The sequence below is a fragment of the Rhamphochromis longiceps genome, linkage group LG13 (assembly GCF_057381845.1).
Source record: "Rhamphochromis longiceps isolate RC_006_pf linkage group LG13, R_longiceps_female_GT1.1, whole genome shotgun sequence".
Taxonomy (NCBI): domain Eukaryota; kingdom Metazoa; phylum Chordata; class Actinopteri; order Cichliformes; family Cichlidae; genus Rhamphochromis; species Rhamphochromis longiceps.
In genome coordinates this window covers 19720388-19743874 of record NC_140569.1, presented here as the reverse complement: position 1 = coordinate 19743874, position 23487 = coordinate 19720388, and the positions used below count along the sequence as shown (strand labels likewise).

At 40.2% G+C, this 23487-nt stretch overlaps 1 protein-coding gene across 4 annotated transcripts in view; it reads right to left on the bottom strand.

The window, feature by feature from the left end:
- The window catches only part of mlip (muscular LMNA-interacting protein), a 40890-nt gene that overhangs the window by 9889 nt on the left and 7514 nt on the right, over nucleotides 1–23487 (bottom strand). For 3 of the 4 annotated variants that reach the window (XM_085428314.1, XM_085428318.1, XM_085428317.1), the window contains 9 exons: nucleotides 16440–16565; nucleotides 14349–15893; nucleotides 11901–11972; nucleotides 11377–11457; nucleotides 11216–11299; nucleotides 11056–11091; nucleotides 8666–8713; nucleotides 7589–7651; nucleotides 7352–7474 (listed from right to left, as the gene is read on the bottom strand). In XM_085428314.1, the coding sequence (XP_085284440.1) occupies nucleotides 7352–7474; nucleotides 7589–7651; nucleotides 8666–8713; nucleotides 11056–11091; nucleotides 11216–11299; nucleotides 11377–11457; nucleotides 11901–11972; nucleotides 14349–15893; nucleotides 16440–16565 (2178 nt within the window). The remainder of the gene's footprint in view (nucleotides 1–7351; nucleotides 7475–7588; nucleotides 7652–8665; nucleotides 8714–11055; nucleotides 11092–11215; nucleotides 11300–11376; nucleotides 11458–11900; nucleotides 11973–14348; nucleotides 15894–16439; nucleotides 16566–23487) is intronic. The other variant, XM_085428316.1, reaches the window with a different exon arrangement.

Here is a 23487-nt window from a genome sequence, read left to right as displayed (position 1 = left end):
GTGCACTGTAAATTGTGCCGAAAGCAAGTCTGGAAATACAATAAACTGGTGCATGCGCTACGTCCACACGTACCCGGGTATTTTTGAAAACGCAGATTTTTCTATGCGTTTGCGCCTTTCGTCCACAAGTAAACGGCGTTTTTGGTCACTGAAAACGAAGATTTTTAAAAACTCCGTTTTTGCATTTACGTGTGGACTAGAAAAACGGAGAAAATGCAGCGTCAAAGATGTGCGCATTTTTTGACGTCACACTGTGCGCCACGTTATTGTTTCGGTGAAATGAATTTCTACAATACTGTTACTGTCAATTCTACTCTCTGCAGTGTTTAAATGCTTACATATACACACAGTTACTGTCCCTCCACACATACGACTCGGTTCTGCTTCTATGCCCCAGCTTTGTTTACTTTTTCCCACCGAGGCTTCTAGACTTCTGATTGGCCAACATTTCTGCACGGTTAGGAATCTAGCGCCACCTGCTGCTTTGGCATGTTCATAGCAGCGTTTTCCTTCATTTCTGCTTTTATGTGTGGACGGGATTATTTTTTTAAAACGAAAACGGAAAATCTCCGTTTTCAAAAATACCCGTGTACGTGTAGACGTAGCCTCAGTCTCTGACTGGAAGCGTTAATTCGTCATTCGGCTTTTGTCAGACTAAAGTAACTGTTAAAACTGTTTGAAAAGCTAAGCTATACAACAAGGAGAGATTGAGAATTTCCTTTTAGTTCTCAGTTTATTTGATATTGACAAAAGTTAGTCAGTTTTGTCTGTTCTTCTGTAAAACAAACTAAGATTTATTTTTAGAATTAATATTTTGTTTCTAAGTGGAATTGACAATTTAGTCTGTTTCGTTTGTTCTATTTTGAAACTTAAACGCTTTAGCGGCTGCCTTTTGTGTAGTTTGCAATATTTGCCTTTATTTATCTGAAAAAGTCTCATGTTCCTTAAGTACATCTACCCTGTTGAACTTATTATGGGAAATAAATATTTAAATAAAAACAAGCTGCTGATTATTTCACATTTTACTTGTGAGCAACGGCACATTTAAATCTTACAAATATAGTTATTTGGCTTATATCGTGATAGATATCGTTATCGCCTGAAATGAAAAAAACATATCGTGATATGAAAAAATCTTATATCGCCCAGCTCTACTGAATAGGCATATCTTGTTCGGAAGGGTTGCCAGTAAAATGCTTATTCTCTCCCTAAAATTCTGACACAGACCTACACTCCCCCCCCCCCCCCAACCCCCTCGAAACGCCTTCGAAGCTTATGCCTTCTACGTTGTGAGATGTGATGATTCATGTGCTATGTCCTGAGGTGTTTTTTTTTTCTGTTCTCAAACTGATCTCCCTGTTGGAGCTCAGCCTGGGGGGAGTCCTTTATTCTCCTCGTCTTACCTCATGTTGTGCATTTTCCATTGTTATACCTCTCTGACCTGTCTTCCCCATGTGATGTTGTGTAATGTACATATGGTCGGAGGGAAAGATGGCGCTGGCAAAGGTCAACAGCCAATTTTAACCCAATTTCCTTCGGGATCAACCTTTGAGATCAATAAAGTTTTATTGAATTGAATAAAATAATAGCATCACGGTTTAGGTTTGCAAAGTAAAATTTAACAAAACACCAGACTAGTGCAAAATAGAGATGTTTAGCCAGAATGCATAGTTGGTGAAAAGCAAACATATCAGCACAAACACTTTCAGTCAACTGTCAAGCCCGGTGATGGAGCGATGATGATTTGGGCTTGTTTTGCAGCCACAGGATCTAGGCATCCTGCAGTCATTGAGTCGACCGTGAACTCCTTTGTATACCAAAATATTTTGAGGTCATCGGTCTGATAGCTAAACCTTGGGCCAAACTGAGTCATACAACAGGACAATGATACCAAGCACAACAGCAAATCTATATCATAGAGCCTGAAAAGAATCCAGGTTTGGCAATTATGCAGTCAAAGTCCAGACCTCCAGACGAATGCTAACAAATCTCGATGAACTGAAGCAACATTGTAAACAGCAGGTAGAAATTCCTTTACAACAGTGTGAGAGTCTGACAAATCATACAAAAAAGAATTAAGTCAAGTTATTTCTGCTAAAGATGGTTTTAGTAGCTACTAAATTGTGGGTTCTGCTTAGTTTTTCATGGGATTATAGAGAGCCATGTGAAAACTTTCACATTGCTGCATATTAGTATGCTCTAATTATCATCCACAAACTTTTCAAATAATTAAACACGTAGTAAATTTAATCATGCATTTTATCTCATTTATTACAATTAACATATTTCTTAATTTATATTGTTAACATTCTCAATTGTGTATACTTTCCCTGTATAAATTAATGTAATTTTGTAGTTTAATGTAGTGTTATTAGTCAGAACCATTTGTTGACATTCTAAGAGGGTCTTTTTCCTCCTGTAGTTTTACTTCAGTTTGTGATTTTTGTGTCTCCATTTCACATTGGGTAAAATTCTTCTTTGTTGTTTTCTTTTTGTTGAAGTCTGTAATAACCTCTGTTGCAAAAATTTATTTATTTTATTATTATAATTTTTTGTATTTGGAAAATGACTGACACTAAACTCAAATTAAAAATCAAAAATGTCATCCTATTTCAGATTACGACAATATAAAAACTCTGGTGACCAGATTCAAATAGGAATGCATACGTGTTAGAAAGCTTCCCCATGTCCCCTATGGTGGGTTTTTAAAATGTTGTATAATGAGTGCTAAACACACCTCTGTGCACCAGCGTATAAACAAAATGTTTGGCTTAAGTCACTCAGTTCAAACCACTGTGGCAGCCAAATGAATGATAATTTTAGGATTATTTGTGAAAATGAATCTTCTTTGTTTTTCTTTTTCCTCAAACTGATAGGCCAGTTTGAAATGAGAAGGCGGGGTCTGAAAGTGTAGGTGGACTGCTGGACGACAGAGAGGGAGATGGATGGGTTGCCATTTTGGAAGTTGCTACTTGTGTGATGATTAGAGGACAATAAACTAACATTGTTTGCTGCTCAGTCAAGTAAGAGTGATGTCTGCTGTTTTCCACACTACACCTCTCTGCGTGACTATAAGAGAGCATCTTTATTCTCTTTATGAATACAATAAATCTGGTCTGTGAGTAGCATTTTCAAATGTCAAATGTTTCATTTTTCACAATTTGCTGATATAATAATTTGTTCAACTGCACACTTCTGATCATAAATGCTAGCCAGACCTCAAAACTCCAAACTGCTGTCAAAAGTCACAGCTGGGGGCATCCTTTCTCTGCGACAGAGCCAAAGATACACCCTGAAAATAGTCACAGAAATTGCCTCTGTTATGTGGCAATAAATACAGACTGACGCAACTGCTTGTTGTTGCCACAAGTCTTCAAAAATGACAGCTGAAATTGACCAAAAAGGCACCCTGTCGAAAGTATTGTGGCAGACAGCAACATCCTATTTTTGTACCAACACAGTACACCATTAGAATAACTGGATGAATGTGACACGCTGGACCGCCTGTAGCCTTCTAGACAATGCTTCAACGGAAGTACTAATTAAACAAAAAAGTTGTTTTTTTTTGTTTTTTTTTCTTCAAATGTGCTAATGGCTGAGTTTTATATACAGTGATCTTTTTCTTGTTTGCTTGTTTTACTGGTGGCTGGAGCCTTCTGACTGCAGCTGCAGTGACATAATTGCAGGAACAATCAAAATGTGAAACACTTCCTTCCAGGTCCCACACCTAAACGTAAGAAGAAATTAATATTTTATTACATATATTTGACCTTTTTTGACCTCGCCTCTGTCAGTGCGCCCCAGGGTGGCTGTGGCTATGACGTAGCTTGGCATCACCAGTGTGTGAATGTGTGTGTGAATGGGTGGATGACTGGTTGTGTAAAGTGCTTTGGGGTCCTTAGGGACTAGTAAAGCGCTATACAAATACAGGCCATTTACCTTTTTTTTCTTCACAATCTGCTGCAGCATGTGGGTGTTTGTATGGGTAAACAACACCAGCATGTTAAATGGCAGCAGTCGTATAAACAGCATACAGCCGGATGGTGAATATGACTCTTTCTGCAAATGTAACAAACCAATTGGGAAGCCGTCTAAATCTGCATATTTTAACAGCTGTTACTGCAGCCCTTAGAGGCCATGGGTCATAAGCCATTTGTGCAGGCAGAAATTATGACCCATCGTTATGTTTTAAAGTTAACCGACCATTAAAGGAATAATTGCACAGAAAATACAGTGTGGAATCATCAACTTTTAGGTGGAGATTAGGTTAAAGTCGCCACCCTGGAAAGCTTACAGAATGAAGCTTCCTAATGTGTGACAATATAAAGGGGTATATTTTAAAACAAAAAAGCCCTCATTAAAATGTTTTTTGTGCCAAAATGTTGCGCTCTAAAAGTAGTTATAAAACGTACATTTTTCTGAATCGTTGGGAAAATCTTTAAAGACTATTCTTATTTAATTGTGTTTTGTTTTTGGACACATTTCTAGTTAATTTTTGTAGTTTACTAGCTCCAGGAGGTCAGAGTTCAGACATGTGATGTCATCAGTAAGCGCAGAAAAACAAACAGTGGCTGTATCCCAATTCAGGGTCTGCAGCCTTAAAATACGCAGCCTCAACGATCCTCAAGGGCCGCGTACTCAAAGACCGCTAAGGCCGGAAGTGCGAGGCTTGTGAAATGGGACGGTCTAGCCTCCGTTGCGCTGCCCAGGTTGCCTAGCAACCATGATACTAACAGCTGGAAACGTGTCATACAGCTTTGTTTGACAGAAATGAAGGAGAAAATCTTTTGTTCATTTGTTTGTTTCTTTCTACATGAGCTCTGATCATTCTCTGTAAGATTAAGCTCAGCTATTGAACGGCGTATATTTTAAAGTAAAGGCTTTAAAACCAAGTTAGTACAAACGTCACTAATGTCACATAACTTTGCTGACATGTGGCCAACAGTAATGTTTTAATGTTCTTCGTTATTAAACATTTGCACATAAATAAGTGACATAATATTCAGTACTTACTTAAAATTTACTCTTCGGCTGCCCCTCATCCGCCGTTTTTTTTCGGCAAAATTATCCACACCCACCGCCGCGCTATGCATTCTGGGATATGTTGGACCACGAAGTCTACACTGCCACAGCCTTAAGATTCAGGGAAATGAAGGACGCATTTCAGGGCCGCATTTCGAGCAGCCTTTGAATTGGGACAGCCTTCGGCGCGCCGCTGTGACGTAATCGGCCTTGAAATGCGTACTTTAAGGCTGCAGACCCTGAATTGGGATACAGCCAGTGTCTGAGATGTGGGAGCAATGTTTTGCTGATGATACGCTATGCTGCCTGTAAACTCCAAAACTGAACTGAGGAGAATAAAGTTGCAAAAAGGAGAATGGAGTCATGTCTCTCTGAGGATGCAACAAAAACCCAATCACACTATTAAGAGAAAATGTTAACAGTGATTGAAATGAAAGCCATTACCAGGTTGACTCCATTTCCAGTTAGCAGGACAGTTTATTAGTTGTTACAGAGAATGATTATGAGTTTGGACTGATCAGGTGTCATTTATCCATGCTCCAGTAATATCTAAACGTGTTCCCCCACAGTCTTTCCTGTTAGATACATTCAAGCTAATTGTGTTTTCTGCTTTAATGTTTTTTCCACAATACTTTTTAAACAAAAAAGTGAATTTCTTTTGAAAAATCACTTCACTAAAAAGATGGCTTTTTGGGCGTCCAGCATGATGCTGAGTGAAGCAGTTACCGCTTTCTGCATCACTTCACTTTTCTTTAATGTGAGAAAGAGACAGTTTGGAAACAAGCCAGACGCTCAGTGGCTCGTGAAGGAAAGGGACTCCTAAGATAATCTGACAAGACCGGGTGATGACAGAGTGATGAGGGGAAACATTACAAATATCTTTGTATGTATGAAAAAATATATGTATATGTATGAAAAAAACAAACAACAAAGGAAGACAAGAACCGGTATCTACATTGATAATAGAGGCAAAGGTGTTCGAGTTTGTTATCTTTTTCTCAGCATAAGGAAAATTGGTAAGAGCTTTTAGACAAATTACCTTGTGTCTTCAGGGAAACGAAGGGCGAGAGATAGGATACGGTCAAGTTCAGAAGTTTTACCAGAATTTGTCTTTTTTCTAAAACTTTTTGTCTTCTTGTGTTTGAAGTGATTTTATATTATGGTGAATCTAGAAATGTCCACCAGTCAGTCGTAGCATTGCAACCACCTGCCTAATATCATGTTGGTCCCTCATTTGCTGACTGGTCGAGGCATGGGCTCCGCTCAACCCCTGAAGGTGTGCTGTGGTACCAAGATGTTAGAAACAGATCCTTTAAGTCTCGTAAGAGAGGTGGCACTTCCATGGGTTGAACTTGTTTACCTAGCACATCCCGCAGAGGTAAACACCTTAAACTCGTTGTTGTGCTCCTCAAACCATTTCTGAACCACTTTTGCTTTGTGGCAGGGAGCAATTCTGCTGAAAGAGGCCACAGCCATTCAGAATACACTGTTCGCTTGAAAGGGTGGTCTGCAACAATGCTTGGTGCTAAGCATCAAAGTAACATCCATATGGATGGCACGACCCAAGACTTCCTATTAGAGCTTGCCCAAAGCATCACATTGCCTCCACTGGTTTGCTTTTTTACCCAGATTTCATTGTGGTGCCAAACCCACTGGGCCATCCGCATGATGTTTGCAGCTATGCAGCCCCATACGCAATAAACTGCGATGCACTGTTTGTCCCGACACCTTTCTTTTAGAATCAGCATTACATTTTTTGACAGTTTGAGTTACAGTAGCTCTTCTGTTCCATATTTACTCCCCGCGTGCATCACTGAGCCTTGGCCACCCATGACCTTGTTGCTGGTTCACCACTGTTCCCTCCTTAGACCACCTTCAACAGATACAGTACTAACCACTGCAGACTGGGAAAACTCTGACCCAGTCATCTAGCATCACAGTTTGATCCTTTTCAAACTCGCTCAATCCTTATGCTTGCTCATTTTTCCTGCTTTAAGAACAAAATGTTCACTCCACGCTCCCTAATATATCCCAACCACTTCCCACGATAAAGAAATAATCACCTGTCAGTGGCTATAATGTTATGCCTGATGGATGTATATTCTGTACTGTAAATGTACAAAAAAAAGTATCCATGCTATCCATGATATGGAGATTGGAATATAGTCTGAGTAGTTTCTGGAAGCTTATTTTTACTGTGAGTCTGACAGTTGCAGTTCAGTGCAACTGGCACCAATGAGACACATTTCAAGTCAATGTGGAGGATTGTGCAGACTGCGAAGTCTTGTTATCACTTAAATTAAAAACTGATTGAATGCCACAAGCTTACCCTTTTCTTGTCAGTTGAGGTCTGCTTGCTGGCAAACTGCCTGAAGGGCTTTGGATGAAATTCATCTTTATCCTCTATTGCCAGTCTTGGAATGGCCGTCATCGGGCGAATGACCGGTTTTGTCTGGATAGTACAATTCAGACATTTGACAGCACAAAGGAATTAATTCTGATAAGCAGCTCATAAATTCTCCTAATTCAGCAGATGAAGGAGCGTGATCAAATAAAGAATGTGTACCTGTTTGCGACCCAGCAGCTTTCTCTCCACGTCGGCGGATGGGTGCAAGCTGCATAAAGATGCCTGAATAAATAAGTTAGAGGAAAAAAAGAAATATTAACACAATTACTAATGCCTCTCACAAAAGTTAAACACTGATAACCGAAAGCACTCCCGCCTTCTTCTCTTTCAATTAATTATGATATTTGCCATCAGAGAGAAAACATACACAACTGGGAGAAGTAATTTATTTTTGAGTTTTTATGATAGCATAAATACATAAACATCTGGTTGCAAATCAGATTAATTATTCTTACTCAAAATAACGGAAAATTATTCTGTTCATGCAAGAAGATATACAATTTAGAGGAAAATTAAGTTTTAAATTGGAGTTTAATGAACCCAGGAATAAGGTTTTATTTGTGAGCTTGCTAATAAACTGTTGCTATGAGCTGAAGTAGCTTCAACACATGATAGCACGCTGTTTTGAACCTCTTATACGTGCATACTTATGCAGTAAGCTACTTTATAAATGACCCGTGTTCCTGGTGAACTGTGAAATCTGTCAGAAGCTCAGTACAAACACAGACCGAGAGGATGGAGTCTATCCCTGCTGTCCTAGTGCAAGAGCACACCTTACAGCCCATTTAGAATCAATAGTGAGCCCAACATGCATGTCTGTGGACTGTAGGAGGAAGCAGAGGGAACCCACGCACTGTAGGCACAGGGAAAACATGTAATCTCAGATTCAAATTCTGTGCTGTGAGGCGACATTAATCACTGCACCACTGTGCCACCAAGTTTTTTGAAGCTGGTTGAAATTTGGCAAGTTCTATTTTATAATATTCAAAGAGCAAATGTTTTGGAAAATCTTCGAGCCACCTTCAAGTTCCTGATGAAAAATATCTCACCTAACACCTCACAGTGAAAAAATGATTTGCTCGCCATGTCCTGTGAATTTTGGAATAAAAGCATCTGAACAACACTGAGAATAAGCACCGTCAGCAGCAGGTTGTTTATCCTGTGGGGTAAAAGCTGAGAAAAACAGAAAGCATTTGCCTTTAATTCAACGTGCAAAACTACCTGACCTCTACTCACATATTTGGTTTCACGTCCCAACGATTTTGAAAATGATGAGTTTTTTGGCTGGAAATGAAGAAGAATAACAGAAACTGAATGACACAAGCTGGATGTCAGGGAAAAAGAAAGAATCATCAAACGACTCATTCATTTGTAACTGTGATGGTCATTTTTTAGAAAAGAAATTAATGGAAAAATGATCTAAAGAAGTCCTTGGAGAACATGAATCATGGTCTCTCCAGAACGCGTCTCTTTATTTTCTCAGACTTGAATTTAACATGTTTTCTTGTTACACAACACAGTTTCTCTTGTTAGCGATTGAAAAATTGATGTTTTCATGAATACTTTCCCCCCTGCTGAGTTTACACAAGCATCTAGCTTAAGAGCACACATCCCATGGATGACATTTTCTCTCTCTCACACACTTGTTTTCTCTGCAAACTATAGGAAGCATTCTCCTTTGATAAATAATGGACAGATGTCCTTTCATTTCTTGTGCTCATATAGTTAAAATTCACTTTTATCCAACTTCCTGCTTGTGCTTCAGTAAAACAGTATACAGAGGACTCATTTCTTCAGTTCCAAAGCTACTACAGTTCTTTATTTATCTTTTCTATTTCGTTTTTACTTCAATGGTTCACACTTTTAGTTATATATAGACACAAATATACATTTTCTTTCTCTCTTTTATTTGTTTTTGGGTGTGTTTTTGTGTGAAAGCTGCTTGCCTGCTCCTTTTAAAAATGATGAAACTGCAATTAGGATGCAAAATGATGACACTGATTCGCATTGTTATTCTGGGTGCAAAGAGCATGTGTTTACTCGTTTGCTTTTTATTGACCTAAACAAATTCTGCACTAAAGAACTGAGATGACAATGCTTTAGTCACCTTTGCATCACTGTGTGTGCAAAATTTGCAGTGTGAACTTTTAACAGTTTTTAAAAAAAGAAAGACAAAAAAAAGATAAAAAGAGGAAAAAATTAAGTTTTGTTAATCATCACAAACTGGACAAGATGATGTCGTTTCAGAGTGGTAGCTGACAAAGACACAGTCAGCTACCACTAGTCCCAGAGACCTAGAGAACAGCCAGTGACCTTCATGGAAACTACCAGTCGCTAGGAGAAACTGTCTATCTGGCTGTTGAGTGGGGAACTCATTCGCAGAGCAGGGGGGGGGCAAACCAAGAATCTGCTCATGATTGATTTGGTCACCAGCAGACAGTCATCTGTAGTTTGTATTCAAGATGCCATTTGTCTGTAAACACTCGCTAACTAACCACCAAGCAAAAGAATGTGAAACTACAGACGGAGGATGTTCACCTTCAAAGTAAAAGCTGTAACCCACGTGTTTCAAAAGGGGCAGCTTTTGTGATGATTGCAAATGGGTTCTGTTTCCAATTTGCTCAGTGAGCAGGTTGGTGAGTATTTGCAGACAAGTTGACATCTTCCATATAAACTGATTGCTGCAATCTTCCAGTGAAGAAAACAATCAGATCAGCCAGTGCAGGGTAAGCTAAGACTTTCCATAGACAGACAGTCACAAAGCAGTGAGCAACAGGAAAAGAGTCAAATAAATAAGAACATTTTAGCAGCCAATATAAAGACATAAAATGCAATCAATAGAATTCCCAACAGAAGGCGTGTTTAGTCTAAAATGTTTTTAACTGCTTCTTTTAAAAGATTCCACAGAGTCGATTTAGTGCAGTTGTAGTGACTGAAAGCTCTTTAGTTGTGTACGAGGAAAAACTAAGCGATTCTGAGCCTGTGAACGACGACTGCGAGCAGCAGTGTCCTTGGAGATAAATAAACTTCTTTGTGACTGATTTCACCTGGGACTGGGCCAAAGATTGATCTGACACCATTCTCAGATGTGTCCCAGTTGAATATGAAGCTGGAGTCAGCAGCCAGTCACCTTAGGTTAGTATAAAGACATGCTCCATCTAAGCATAAAGTGTGTATGGAAAAAAAAATGACATGGCCTCCGAGAGTGAAACATTTGAATTAAAGCTGCATTCTGTATAATAGGATCCGGGAGTGACTCATGTGGCAACAAACTCAAGTTCAATTTAATAGAAGTTTGTGGAAAAATGACCATACTTTTGGATTTACTGCCAGGTTAAGCTTTTTATGTCTTTGATACAGCACGATGCTAATCTCAGAAAAATACAGTTTTAATCATTTTGATAAGAAATCAGAAAATAAGACAGGTTATGATCATATACAGGTGCGTACTTCACTGTGGGCTCAGATCCCACGTCAGATCCCTGTTTCACATTATTTGCAAATTAAAATACTTGTTAGCTAAGTAACGTGTTTAATCCTCCAACTTCTTAGTTTTAAAGTGATAATATCTTGGTGTAAAAATTTCAAAGGAAAATAGCTCACATGCTGTTAAAGAGATCTTTTACCTGCAGACCATTGTTGGTTGTTGATGACCTGGTGGACTACAGTGGCAGGGTTGTGTTGGAGTTAAAGGATTAAAAAAAAGAAACCTGTTAAGTGACTTTCAGCACCACATTTATACTTGTTTAATTTCATATTAACAGTGAAATAAAACACCAAACTCACTGCAGCAATGGAATTTGCCAATATCTCATCAATGACGGCATAAAGTTCCTCAGACTGCTGCCGGAGCTGAGCAGGCGAGCACATCTGTGGAGAGCACAGACTTATTGATGCCGTTTCGCAACGTGTGCGGTAAATAACGGCGGCGATGTGTGCTGTGGTACCTCAGTGTGGGTGTCTGATGCGATGCCTGTGTTCAGCGTGTCACAGGAACTCATTTCTCTCTCGACCTGCTCATCTATGGCCTGTGAATGCAAAGAGAGAGAAGAAATTGAGCTCCCCTCCACCACTAATGGTTTCACTGGAGCAATAGCACGCAATTCATTACATCTCCTCCAGACAATTCCTGTTGATCCACTCTATATTCTTCACAGGCATAACTCCTTCGTCTACATGTATCATACAGAGGTGTGAATGTGTTTTCATGTCTCCCTGAGCATGATATGACTTTTAATAAAGCTTTAAGAAGTACTGTCCTTGCAGCTGCTGTTAAGTCCTTCTGAAATGAAGGAACAAAATGTCTTTTTTTTGCAGTTTCTAAATCTGATTAGTGCATCTCAAGATTTATCTTAAATTACTCACATCATGCTCACCATAGCAACACTGGCTGCATCATTAGCGCTTTGTACTGTATGGCTTGCCATTTAACAAGGCAAATTAATGGGATTAGAGCCAGAAATGAACTCACTTGCTGATCCAGTAGCAGGGTGTTTGTGGGAATAGCGGCGAGGGATTTGTAGCTTAGCGTAATTTTGTGTGTCTGGAGACAGAAGAGCAAACAATATGAATATAAATGTAATTACAATTTAAATTTTATTGAAGATAAACTTTGTAGCAGAGGTGGGACCAAGTCATTGTTTTGCAAGTCTCAAGTAAGTCTCAAGTCTTTATCCTCAAGTCTCAAGTCAAGTCTCAAGTAATGTCAGGCAAGTCAGAGTCGAGTCTCAAGTCACTGGTGTAAAAGTCCGAGTCAAGTCACAAGTCTGAAACTTTGAATTTCAAGTCCTTTCGAGTCTTTAAAAAAAAAAACGAAAAAATAATGTTGCAGTTATGCTAAATGTAAATATTAGACCATGTAATTTTTAAATCTGTGTTTTTCTCAACACATACAAAATAGTGAACTTAGAAAATATACACAAATTGTGAAATTGCACCTCTTTAAAATGCAGCTCAATTAAACCTAGCTCCAAGAATAATTTTCACCGACAGTTCTGAGATAAGCTGCATGTTATTCTTGGATGCGGTTGTAGGACCAGCTTTAAAATCGCATGACAAAAATATCATACACATTAAAAAAAACTGTATCACCAACGTAGCCTGGAAAACATTTGCTAGTTAGATGAAGTCAGCTATCTCATCGTAGCATATTTATATGCATATTTATAATTATACGGTTCTTGGAGTGAGTGCATACACTCATGAAGTTTAGTAACTTCCGGTCACTGCAACAAGCCCAGGTACAGTTTACCGACGGATGGGTGCAGGACCTTGAAATGCACCGTGTAGAAAGTAAAGACCATCGTACGTATCATAAGTTTACCAGTCTCACAAATCGTCTTCATAAATACACATTCGTTAACCGTTTATTAATATAACCTTTGAGCTCAACGGTAATTAATTAGTAGTGGAAATAATTTCTGGTACGCCTTACAGAAATGTAGCAGTGGAAATAATTTCTGGTAGCATCACAGAAATGTAGCAGTGACAATAATATATGCTGTAATCGTACTGGGCAATTAGTGATACAAAACAACTGTTTTATCCTGTGAATAAAAGTATATGTTTTTGTCAGTGTACCATAATAACAGAAGCGAAACGCAATATTGTGTCAGGATAATTTACTATTTATGCACAATAAATAAAGGAGCATAGCGCGACCATTTCTGTTCAGCGCCAGACTTGCTTGTAACCTATATCACTAATTATGTTATGAAAATGACGTGTTAACTACAACAGCAGACTGACCTTCGTGTAAATGCTTGGAGCAGACTAACCTGTGAGCTGGAGTGTTCTGGGACGTTATATTTGATCTTTGAATGGCTGCAATCCAGGCCATCCGTCGCCTCTTTGTTACTTCGGAAACATGGCTCGAACAATTTCTCTTCAACGACGTAATCCGATAACAACCGATCTCTTTACCCGTCGGCTTCCCGTGGCTGTCATGCGACCGGCTATTGCAGTTAATAATACAACGGCTTCTTGACATTTTTGTGTTTCTTTTTATCGCTGTGTGACTGATTTTAATTGAAAGCCTGCGTGCTCTAGTACCGCTTGCCACGAGTTCCCAGAATCCTTTGCGGTTCTACCCGTGAATGACGTCACATTTTCAATCTCTATATAATATGCATGTTAAATTTTATATTTGGGGTAAAATATCAAGTCTTTTCAAGTAAACCGGTTCAAGTCCAATTCAAGTCCCAAGTCATTGGTGTAAAAGTCCAAGTCAAGTCACAAGTCTTAGAACATTTTTTCAAGTCAAGTCTAAAGTCATAAAATTAATGACTCGAGTCTGACTCGAGTCCAAGTCATGTGACTCGAGTCCACACCTCTGCTTTGTAGACAGTCTGGTGGAAATTGTTTTATAGGCATGCTCTGTCTCCTGTTAGTGCTGGCTGCTTATCATGCAAAACAGTCAAACTCAGAGTTGTCCAGCAGTGTGAGCCGAAGTGTGTTAGCCTGTGGAAACTACATCACTTTGCTGCAGAGGAGGCCTGTTTGATGGATTACATTATGAACAAACTTAGTTTTCCTTCACCGACGGGCAAGAAAACTGGATGAGTGTGTTATCAACTTCTTTTGCCCCTGCTGGCTCGAAATAAATTGAATTCCTGGTGGTTAATACTCTGAATTTTGCACCCATTCGGTTAATGTCGGCTTTAAAAAAAAACCTTTTTAGACATTGGAAAAGTGCACTTGAAACTGTTGCAAAGGAACAAATGAGCACTGACAAAGACAAATGGATAAAAGACACATCTAAAATCAGCTCCACATAGACGATGCCGCTTGAGATCCACATGTCAAGTGCGAGAAGTCTGTTTTTAGCCACGCAGCATGTGAGAACAGTATGTCAGAGGGAACACAGTAAAAAATATCCTCACTTTAAACGAGTCATGCACACGGCACAGATAGAGGCTACCTTTCTTTTTTTACCCTCCCTGTCACTGTAGTCTGATATTCCACTCCCCAGCCTTGGTGAGGGTGTGGAGCGCAGGGAGAAAGGGGAAGGGGTGAGATCTCTGATTGGTGGAGCAGGAGAGGGCGTTGGCGTGGGAGAGCTGGTGGGTGAAGGCCATCCAGAAAAAACAATGGGCGTGTAGCAGGAAGGCGACAGACAGGGAGCTTTGCGAATGCCCTGCGAATGTGTGGCACCTGTGGGGTCGAAGTGGCTCCTCTCTAATTCGTACCTTCCTGTGGGATTTCGTGGAGGAGGGAGAGGTGATGCTGTGTCAGCACGAGCGGGGAAAATCGTTGCACATGAGTGAGAAGGCTCAGGATGAGGGGGGAAGACAGGCGAAGATCTCAGTTGCTGAGAAAGCCAACGAAGCTTTGAGAGAGATGAATTTGGCTTGCGACTCCATTTCTGGGGCGTGGAAGTCTGTGGCTTGTTAATGAGTTTGGGGGACGGGGAGATGAGTTTTGTAAGGTTATTATCCGCACTGCCCTTGAGGAACGTGTGATTACTGCCAGGCTTCAGCTCAGGGAGTTTGGATATGGAGATGTGTGTGAGGGGCAAGGTTTTGGAAGTTGTACAGACTGTTTCTTCATGCTTTGGTGGAGAAGCAGAGAGGAAGTTTGAGCAAAATACAGGAGCTCGGGGTAGCGTGAAATTCACTGGCTCTGAGCGTCTTTGCACTTGAGATGGCGTGCACGTTCTGTTGAGCTCATTTGACTGACATGTTGGTTCCCTGCAATGGTGGTTCTGAACGTCTATAGATGCCAGTGAGGAGAACCGAGACGAAAACTCGAGGGGAATGGAGGCCACGCTGGAGGCTGCTGAGCACGCGTTACAGAAGGACAGTGTTACGGGGTTAACAGGCCAGCAGGGGGTGTAAGGTCTTTGCAGCGCTGAGGACAGAACAGGAAGACGACCTTTTCTCAGGATGGCAGTGAGGAGAGAGAGTCGGGTGAGAGGAGGCCGATGCCGGGGAGGAGGGTTCTGGGAGAAGACAGAGGAGGAGAGGCTCTCACAGGATGAGAAGCAGGTCTGAGGGATGTGGATCAGACTAGAGCCTGGAGCAAGAAAGTGCCTCTTGACCTGGATCACAGAAGGGGTGAAGACACCAGAGGGGACGGATGAGCAGGGAGAAATGGTACGGCTTAACGAGGCAGGAGAAGTGACCGAGGAAAGCTGCACGGCGGACCAGCTCTTCTCTCTGTCCGAGGCATCTGAGAGGATGGACTCCCTGGAAGAAGCCAGTGTGGGAAGCAGGTCTCCAGAGTCTGCGGGGCTTAATATGTCCTCTGACCCTGGCGTTCTATTTGCACAGCAACCCAAGCTAACCTCAACATGTCTGGAGGTGTGGTGACACTGCTGCTGGGAAATGTCCCTGTGTTTATCAGCGCCTGTTTCCATGGAGGCCGTCTCTGCGGCTGCGTGGTTGGGTGTATTTTGAGACTGGGCACTGATTGAAAGAGAGGATTTGGTTTGAGAGAGGCTGGCACGAGCTGGAGAAGTCTTCAACTGAAAAACAAAAAGAAAGAAAAAAGATAGTTTGGGGTTTGGTTTTATTTTCGTTTTCTTTCCTGCGTCTTATGTGAAAATTCACACCTCAGGAAGCAATTACTGAAAATGGACTTTTCCTCCACCTTCTTAAAAGCCCAGATATACCAAAAATGCTACCCCTGCAAAATAGCGTTTGTAACAAGCTTGTGGCTGGTTTATGAAATTACTTTGATAAAAACACCATCTGACCCCCTGCAAAAGCACGACTGAAATGTACTCATTATAGACACTAGAACTCTTGTATTTTTAGAGTCCAATTAAAATGTCACATTTGAAAAGCAGCACACGCACACCTTGGACAGTCGTTTCATTTTTAAATTAATTTCCTGACAGTGCCTTTTTAGTGAATGTCAGCTTACCAAATTCAACTTTACATTGTTAATTAAGACCCTTCAAAGATACACACTGTGTGTATACATGTACACACACAAACACATATCTACATCACATTAAGTCAAATCCTTTTAGTTCTACATTGCTCGTGACATTGAGAGTTGTACTTACTTGCGGTAGGGTTACATTTCCTGCTCCTCCCTCCACAGAGTCGTTAATTAAGACCCACTCTGCTCTGATAATCTCCCCGTCTGATACACTTTTCCTGCTCGTCTTCTCGTGGGACACGGCTCCGTTCTGACAGGGGAAAATGAAGCAAATGTTAAACAGAAACTTAGCGAGTGAAACCCGAGGTGATCATCAGTGACCCTTTCTGAGCTCGGGGTGTGTTTGGTTTCTACACGCCACATCCCCCCACACATATAACTCACATGGGCACGCACATGTCCTGCAGACACCGGCGTAGTACACGCGTCATGTGAGCTTCTGACGCAGGGTCTGTGTACATGCCAAAGTATTAATAAAATGTAAAGTGACAGCAGAGAGTGTGAAACATTAAAGCCTTGTTGTTTTTGTGTATTACAGTAACACGGCGTGCTTGCCACTAGACGGAATTTAAATTTTGCGCTTGTGGTGTCCTTTTGACCTTAATCCTCTTACCGGGGGATAATTAGAAAGACGAGGTAGTAGCAAAAGAAACCTTTAAAAGGTTTAAAGGTTTAACCTTTTAAGGCTCTGGCAGGATCCTTCTCACCTGAGGATTTGCACCTTCTGAACCCATTTCTCCAGATCCCAACCCAATCAAAATATATAGCTATGTGTATTTTAGACAGAATGAAGTCAAACAAAAAATTAAGCGCTTGCAACAATCAGGATAACAGAGCATCCTTAAGGTTTATATTCCGGACTGAATATCCAAATAATAACCTGTGGAAACATTGGGAAGGCTGACTTCCAGGAAGTATCGCAGGTCATGTACTAATTGGAAGGTTGGTGGTTCAGTCTCTGGCTGCCCTAGTCTCCAGTCTGCATGCTTAATTATGTTTGGGGAAGATACTAAACCCCAAGTCTCTGATGTATTCACCAGAGTGTGAATCTGTGTAAATGGTACATAGAAAGCACTCACATGTAGGAAAAAGTGCTTGTGTGAATGGGGCCTGCTGTATAAAGCACATAGAAGTTTTATATAAGAAACATCTCTGACTATATAGCTACAATTTCAGAAATATATTCCATATTAGAAGCGTAAAATCTTCTATGGTGTTTAATTATGTTGAGTAAATGTCTGTTAGAGGAAACGTGAGCACCCAGAAGACCCACGAAGGTGCAGGAAGAGCTCTATGCTGACCAGCATGTTTGAACCAAGAAGCTTTTTGGTGTGAGGCGACAGCTAATCTTTTTGATATAGTCAGCACTGAACCTGTTTGTTTTACTTTCATTTCTGACTTTTCCTTTCTGTTGTTTGGTTAAAGTTGGGCAACAAAGCTGTGTGGTTAGACTTAGCAAAAAAAAAGAAAAGAAATAGAATTTGGTTTAAAATGCACCGTTTCACAGTGTTAGTCACATATTTCCAGGCAAACTGGTAAGTTGTAAAGCTAAGTTTCCTGAGTCACGACACCGGCAGTGCACATATTCCTGCAGCCTTGTGGCATACATTTTAGACACTGAAGAACTTCAAATGAACTCTATTAAGTTAAGTCCACATTATTTAGAACATTCATTTCACTTTGTGTTGCAGAGGCCAACACTGTTTAAACCTAGTGCCACAGATAACCAAAAATGAGGCCTTTTCATTGTTTTCCATATAATTAATATTAGTGAGTGAACTATAAATGCATTTCAGGAATCCAGTTTAAAACAGGATTATCTGTGAAAATACATGTTGAGCTAAAACGTGTAACTGCTCATGATATGAATCATTATAGATATGAGCACACTCTCCCTGGCATGGCAATTAGGGTGCTAAATATACATACAACATTATCTTATAATGACAACCTTCAGATTTCTGAACCAGTTAAAAAATTCTCTGTATTTTTCTTTTGCCTGTAATGCAGAGGAGCAGTAATCAAAGCAATGAAAAGCTGCCAGAAGGACATTCATTTCTGGAAGTGTGTGCAGCATAAATGTCATCTAATGTCAGTAAGCTTATCAAACACCTTGTGTCAAATGTCATTATATTTAGAACCTATATGAAAGGGATTTTTCTTATCTAAACTAAGTGCCATTAAAAAAAAAGTAATGTTAATGTAAGTGATAAGATAAATTATTGCCTCTATGATACAAATATAGTATCTTAACTTCACATGTCTTACTCTGGTCTGCCTAGTTCTTAACTAATTAATATAACAACATTTATTTATTATGGTGGCTTAGTTAAGCTTCCCCATCTTTTAGCAAGAAACTGAAGAGTATTTCAGAAAGAGATGTGCTCATTGCTCAGCATTGGTGCATTCATTGTAGAGTTGAAGAAAATCTGTGATGCACCACAGATTAAGTGGGAATAAAAATGAAGAAAAAAGTCAAAATGAGTTAGTAATTATGGGAAGAATCTGAGTATTGTGTTGTACAGCCTCATTTCAAATTAATGTTGGCCAATCAGAAGGCAAACTTTCAATGAGAACTTATCACCATCGATCGCAAAGACATGTGTCTTCCCTCTAAATCTGACTGTGCTAAATCACACTGAAGGATGAATGAGCTCTTGAATGTCTCACTAGGAATTCTTTACATTCTGTATATTGGGATGTCAATATAGGAGTCAGCTCAATTCAGGCAATAAGTGTAGACAGTGGAATCGTTCGATGAGCCAAAGTGAGCAACGTGTGGCTGGATGTGGGTTTTAGCATGAGCTATAGACAGCAGGTGGAGGTAGATGCTGGAGTCGTGTTTATATACAGCTGACATGAAAGCACAATATCAGGATGAGCACTTAGCTGTGATGAAGCGATGAAGCCACACCAATGAAATATTTGCACTGCACTGCCAGCCTGTTATTTTTATGCATATTATGAAAGGCATAGTTATCCCAGATAGCTGTGTGCAACTTGAGGCTACAACTGAGCAGAAACAAGGCACCCACTCTAATAAACCGGTGTCTTCACAGACAGAGGAAAAAGGAACAAGTCTGCTCATTAATTAATCTCCCCCCATAGTTGAGTGATGGACCAAACAGAGTCCGATCTGCACTCTGGCCTGTCAGCGACTACAGCTTCACTTCTAATAACCATATAACATCTCATTAAGAAAGACATATCAAGGATGGCGATAACTGAGCACAGTCGTTTGTTAGTCTGCCTCTCTCGCAGATGGACCTTTAGATCCTGTGACACTGAATTCATTAAAGGGAGAGAAAAAAGGATTTGGGGGATTGTGTGGAAAGGCTGTGCCAAAGGATGGAAGCAAGTCAAAGATATCTGTCCAGATTTGTGGGAAATTTTTTGCTCCCCAGCAAAGAACTAGATCAGAAGGCAGATAATACCAGTCAAATGTCTGTGTGTTTGGGCTGCCAGCCCTCAATTAATGGCCACAAGGAGCCCAGAATTGGATCAGTCCCGTAGAAATAATTAAAATGAAATGATTTGAAAGAGTGTTATGGAGTTGTTTTCTTGCACTTCAAATGGTGGGATCAACTGTTCGTGTTAGATTTCAGTTTTAACAAAAACCCAAATGAATAGAAGATTAATAAAGATGTGACTGGCTCATTCAGTCTGGTCTCGGATCGCTGCGTGAAACTGATGGGCACCCTGTTAACCTGAGTGTAAAATATCAGCGGCTGAGCAGGGAAGATTGCAATAGTGGAACCAAAGAGGCTTTTTTTCTGCGCTTAATGGAAAGTGGTGTGAAAATGAGTTCATAACTCGGCTTCACAAAGTGGATAATTTGAGAGCAGAAAGCAGCCTTTTTCACTGTTATCGAATGCCTTTCTTTTATACAGGATGACAAGGACTTGAACAAATAGGGGAGAGAAAAATTAAAGGAGGAAACAAAGAGAGCTTTATTTCAGGGGCGACTTGTGTGTGTTGAAGATTTAAAAGCATGTCACTCAGTGAGGCACCAGCGTACCACCATGTAACAAAATTCTATGCATTATTTTTCATTATTTATAATTTTACATTTATTTATAAATTTCTTTCCTTTTTGAGGTGGCTGTGACTCACAGGTACCCTTTAATGTTGGGTGTAAGGTGTTACTGTAATCAGTCACACAGTAATGAAACTTATTACACTAAAGTCAGTTATTACGTGACAGCACAATTATGTCATTACTTGCATTACAAAGGTTCTTCAGTTGTCTGCACATTAAGAATAGAAAGAAAAGAAAATATATCAAACAACCTTTTGCCTCCTTTTACGGTCAGCTGATTTTGGTTCCTGTGCAGGAGGAGGGCAATGGTGGAGTGATCGACAGCTTTTCAGCAGTGGAGATAAGGACATTAGTGCAATGGTGAAATGAAAACTGTGTCCAGGACAGAAACAAATCCAGTATACTCCCGACACAACATCAACTAGACAGCATGCCAACACAAAGCTAGCCAAGAACTGAGAATGATGTTAAGGCTGAGTGTTTGCTGACCCGGCAGCCTGACCCTGAACTTCAGGTAACAAAGGCAGTGATGAGCAGCCAAGCTTGCAGCATTAAGGTGAGTTACTTTCTGCGGAAAGCAATTAATTAACATACTGCATTGCTTTTAGGAAAAGTCATTAGTATCATGTAATACATGATTTGTTTCTTGAGTAATAACACCAACATCTGTCGTCTGCCAACTGGAACGTCTGAGGATTGAGCCCTCAGCTCCTCCAGTCTGCACACGAGAGTAGGCTTGGGCATACATGCATTAAGTGTACATAAAAGTGCTTGTGTGTGTGTGCGTGCGTGCGTGCGCGTGCGTGCGTGCGTGCGTGCGTGCGTGCGTGCGTGTGTGTGTGCGTGTGTGTGTGTGCGTGTGTGTGTGTGTGTGTGTGTGTGTGTGAATGAGACTGGTAGTAAAGGGCCTTACTGAGAGGATTCTGGGTCCATCATCCAATTTTCAGTACAAGGCAGGAGCACTGACAATTTCATGGCTCGATCCAGGAGTTGAAGCGTATCACGGCCACTTTCTTATATATTTCAGGATGTCAGTGGGACAGTTTGAGCTCTTGCTGGCAGATTTGGGGCCACATCCAAGGAGCAAGAGAAATAATTTCAGAAAGCCGATCGACCCGGAGCAGCGTCTAGCTGTGTGTCTGAGGTAAAATAATATTATTTTACTACTTGTATATTCAATACTGGTGCACGCCTGAGCCTCTAGCTCAGTTGCAGCCAAATCCTTTGGTCTGATTGGTCAGATCTGTTTATTTGCAAGAGAAAAATTCAAAAGAAAAAAAAAGAAGAATGTGAGCTAAATTACATGTATGAGCAACTTCATTAAAGAACAGGTGAGTCCGAAAAACCTTTTAAATAAAACATTTGACGATTTTTATTTTTCTGGTGTGTAAAGGTATTAAGAAAGCACTTTGAGTGTTTAACCGAGTACAACGGAGTTATATACCACTCCATTTCTCATTTATAGTTTTTTATCATTATATAAAAAGCTATCAGGCTTGATTGCAGTAATACTTAATTACTTCTTAATATAGATGATAAAACCTGATCATTTAAATCTATATGAGAAGAACCTCTGTAGCTAACTTCCACAGGTGTTTAATCATTTTCTAATTGAATAACAGAAAAAAAATGCAACCATATGAGAGGAAGATATAGATCACTGTAGAGGTCCAACTGAATAGAGAAGAAAACTCAGAAGATCAGCTGGATTCATAGCAGGGAAATTTGGATGCATGCAAACACTCACACACACACAGAGTTCTATGTTGTTCATTTACAAAAAGACTGAACACAGGCTTCTCTGCACTTCTCTGCACTGCAGCAGCGTAGCTACGCCTATATGTTGTCAGTTAATAACATGAAGGGCTGTCACTCCTGTAGGTAATAGCTGTGGAGGAAGATGAGAAACTAATGGTGTCACCCCCCTAGTGAGAAGAACTTTGAAGTCTATATAGAGGCAGACAGCAAGCTGACTCCAGGCACGCAGAGCTGTGATGCTGCTGTGATTTAGATGCTGCATCAACATCCAACAGCACGTTAACCCCTTCAGCAATCGTGACAACTGATGGTCAGCATCAGCCCCCTCCCCGAGATCAGCTGGTGTTTCTAATGTCTGTGTGTGTGTGTGTGTGTGTGTGTGTGTGTGTGTGTGTGTGTGTGTGTGTGTGTGTGTGTGTGTGTGTGTGCACTAAAGTAGTTTCCAGCAGAAAAATTGTTACGTATATGGTGTGAAATTATTTACATTTGATTCATTTTTGCTCCTTATTTTATACAAAATGTAACTTTCACGCAATGAGCCGAGGAGCATCATTAGCAGCAGAACCATTTCTTCTGCCCTTTACAGTCAGAGAACATCTAATTTAATGCCCGAGGTCACTCTGACATATGTTTGATGTGGATATATGAATCTTCAAACATGATATAGGCTGTGTGAGTCTGGCTGCTGGAATACTTAGAATAATTTGACTCCATCAATTTGTTTAAAGATGTAGAAATGTAACAGGAAATTTCTACCTGGGTAAAATATTTTCATTGTGAACCTGAGAACTAATTATAGCCTTTTCCTCTGGGAAGGTGATTCATGCGGATATCTGTTGCAATGTCTGAGAAGGAAGTACCAAGAGTCTCAGAAACTAAGGTGTGTCTTTTGATCCTCGGGTGACTGGCATTATTAGTCGTTTACAATTAGAGTCATTTGGAAAGTTTACGTTTCATTTTCCACTGAAAAGAATTTAATATTCTGTCTGAAGTCTAAGCCATCATAGGTGATAAACCTAACCCTAGCTTAACCTAAGGCGAAACTGACTTGGGGTGTCCCCCATGCAGGAAGAGTTTAATGGAAAAAAGGGACATATTCATTCCAATTTCCTTTAATAAAAAATAGGGTTTGTGTGGTTTGTCTCCAATGACATATACAGTCACATGCAAATTTAGTTGAGTAATTCATTGACAAAATATATATTTGTAGTCATGTGAAAAACGAAGTATGCCCTTACTGTTTTCATAGGAATTAAAAAGGTTAAGTAAGATTAACTAAATGCACTTGATTAATCTTGATTATCAGCAGGTGTGACTCCCTCTATGAAAGCAGAATATTTGGCAGTTTGCTGGTGTGGAGCAGTCAGGTGTGTGT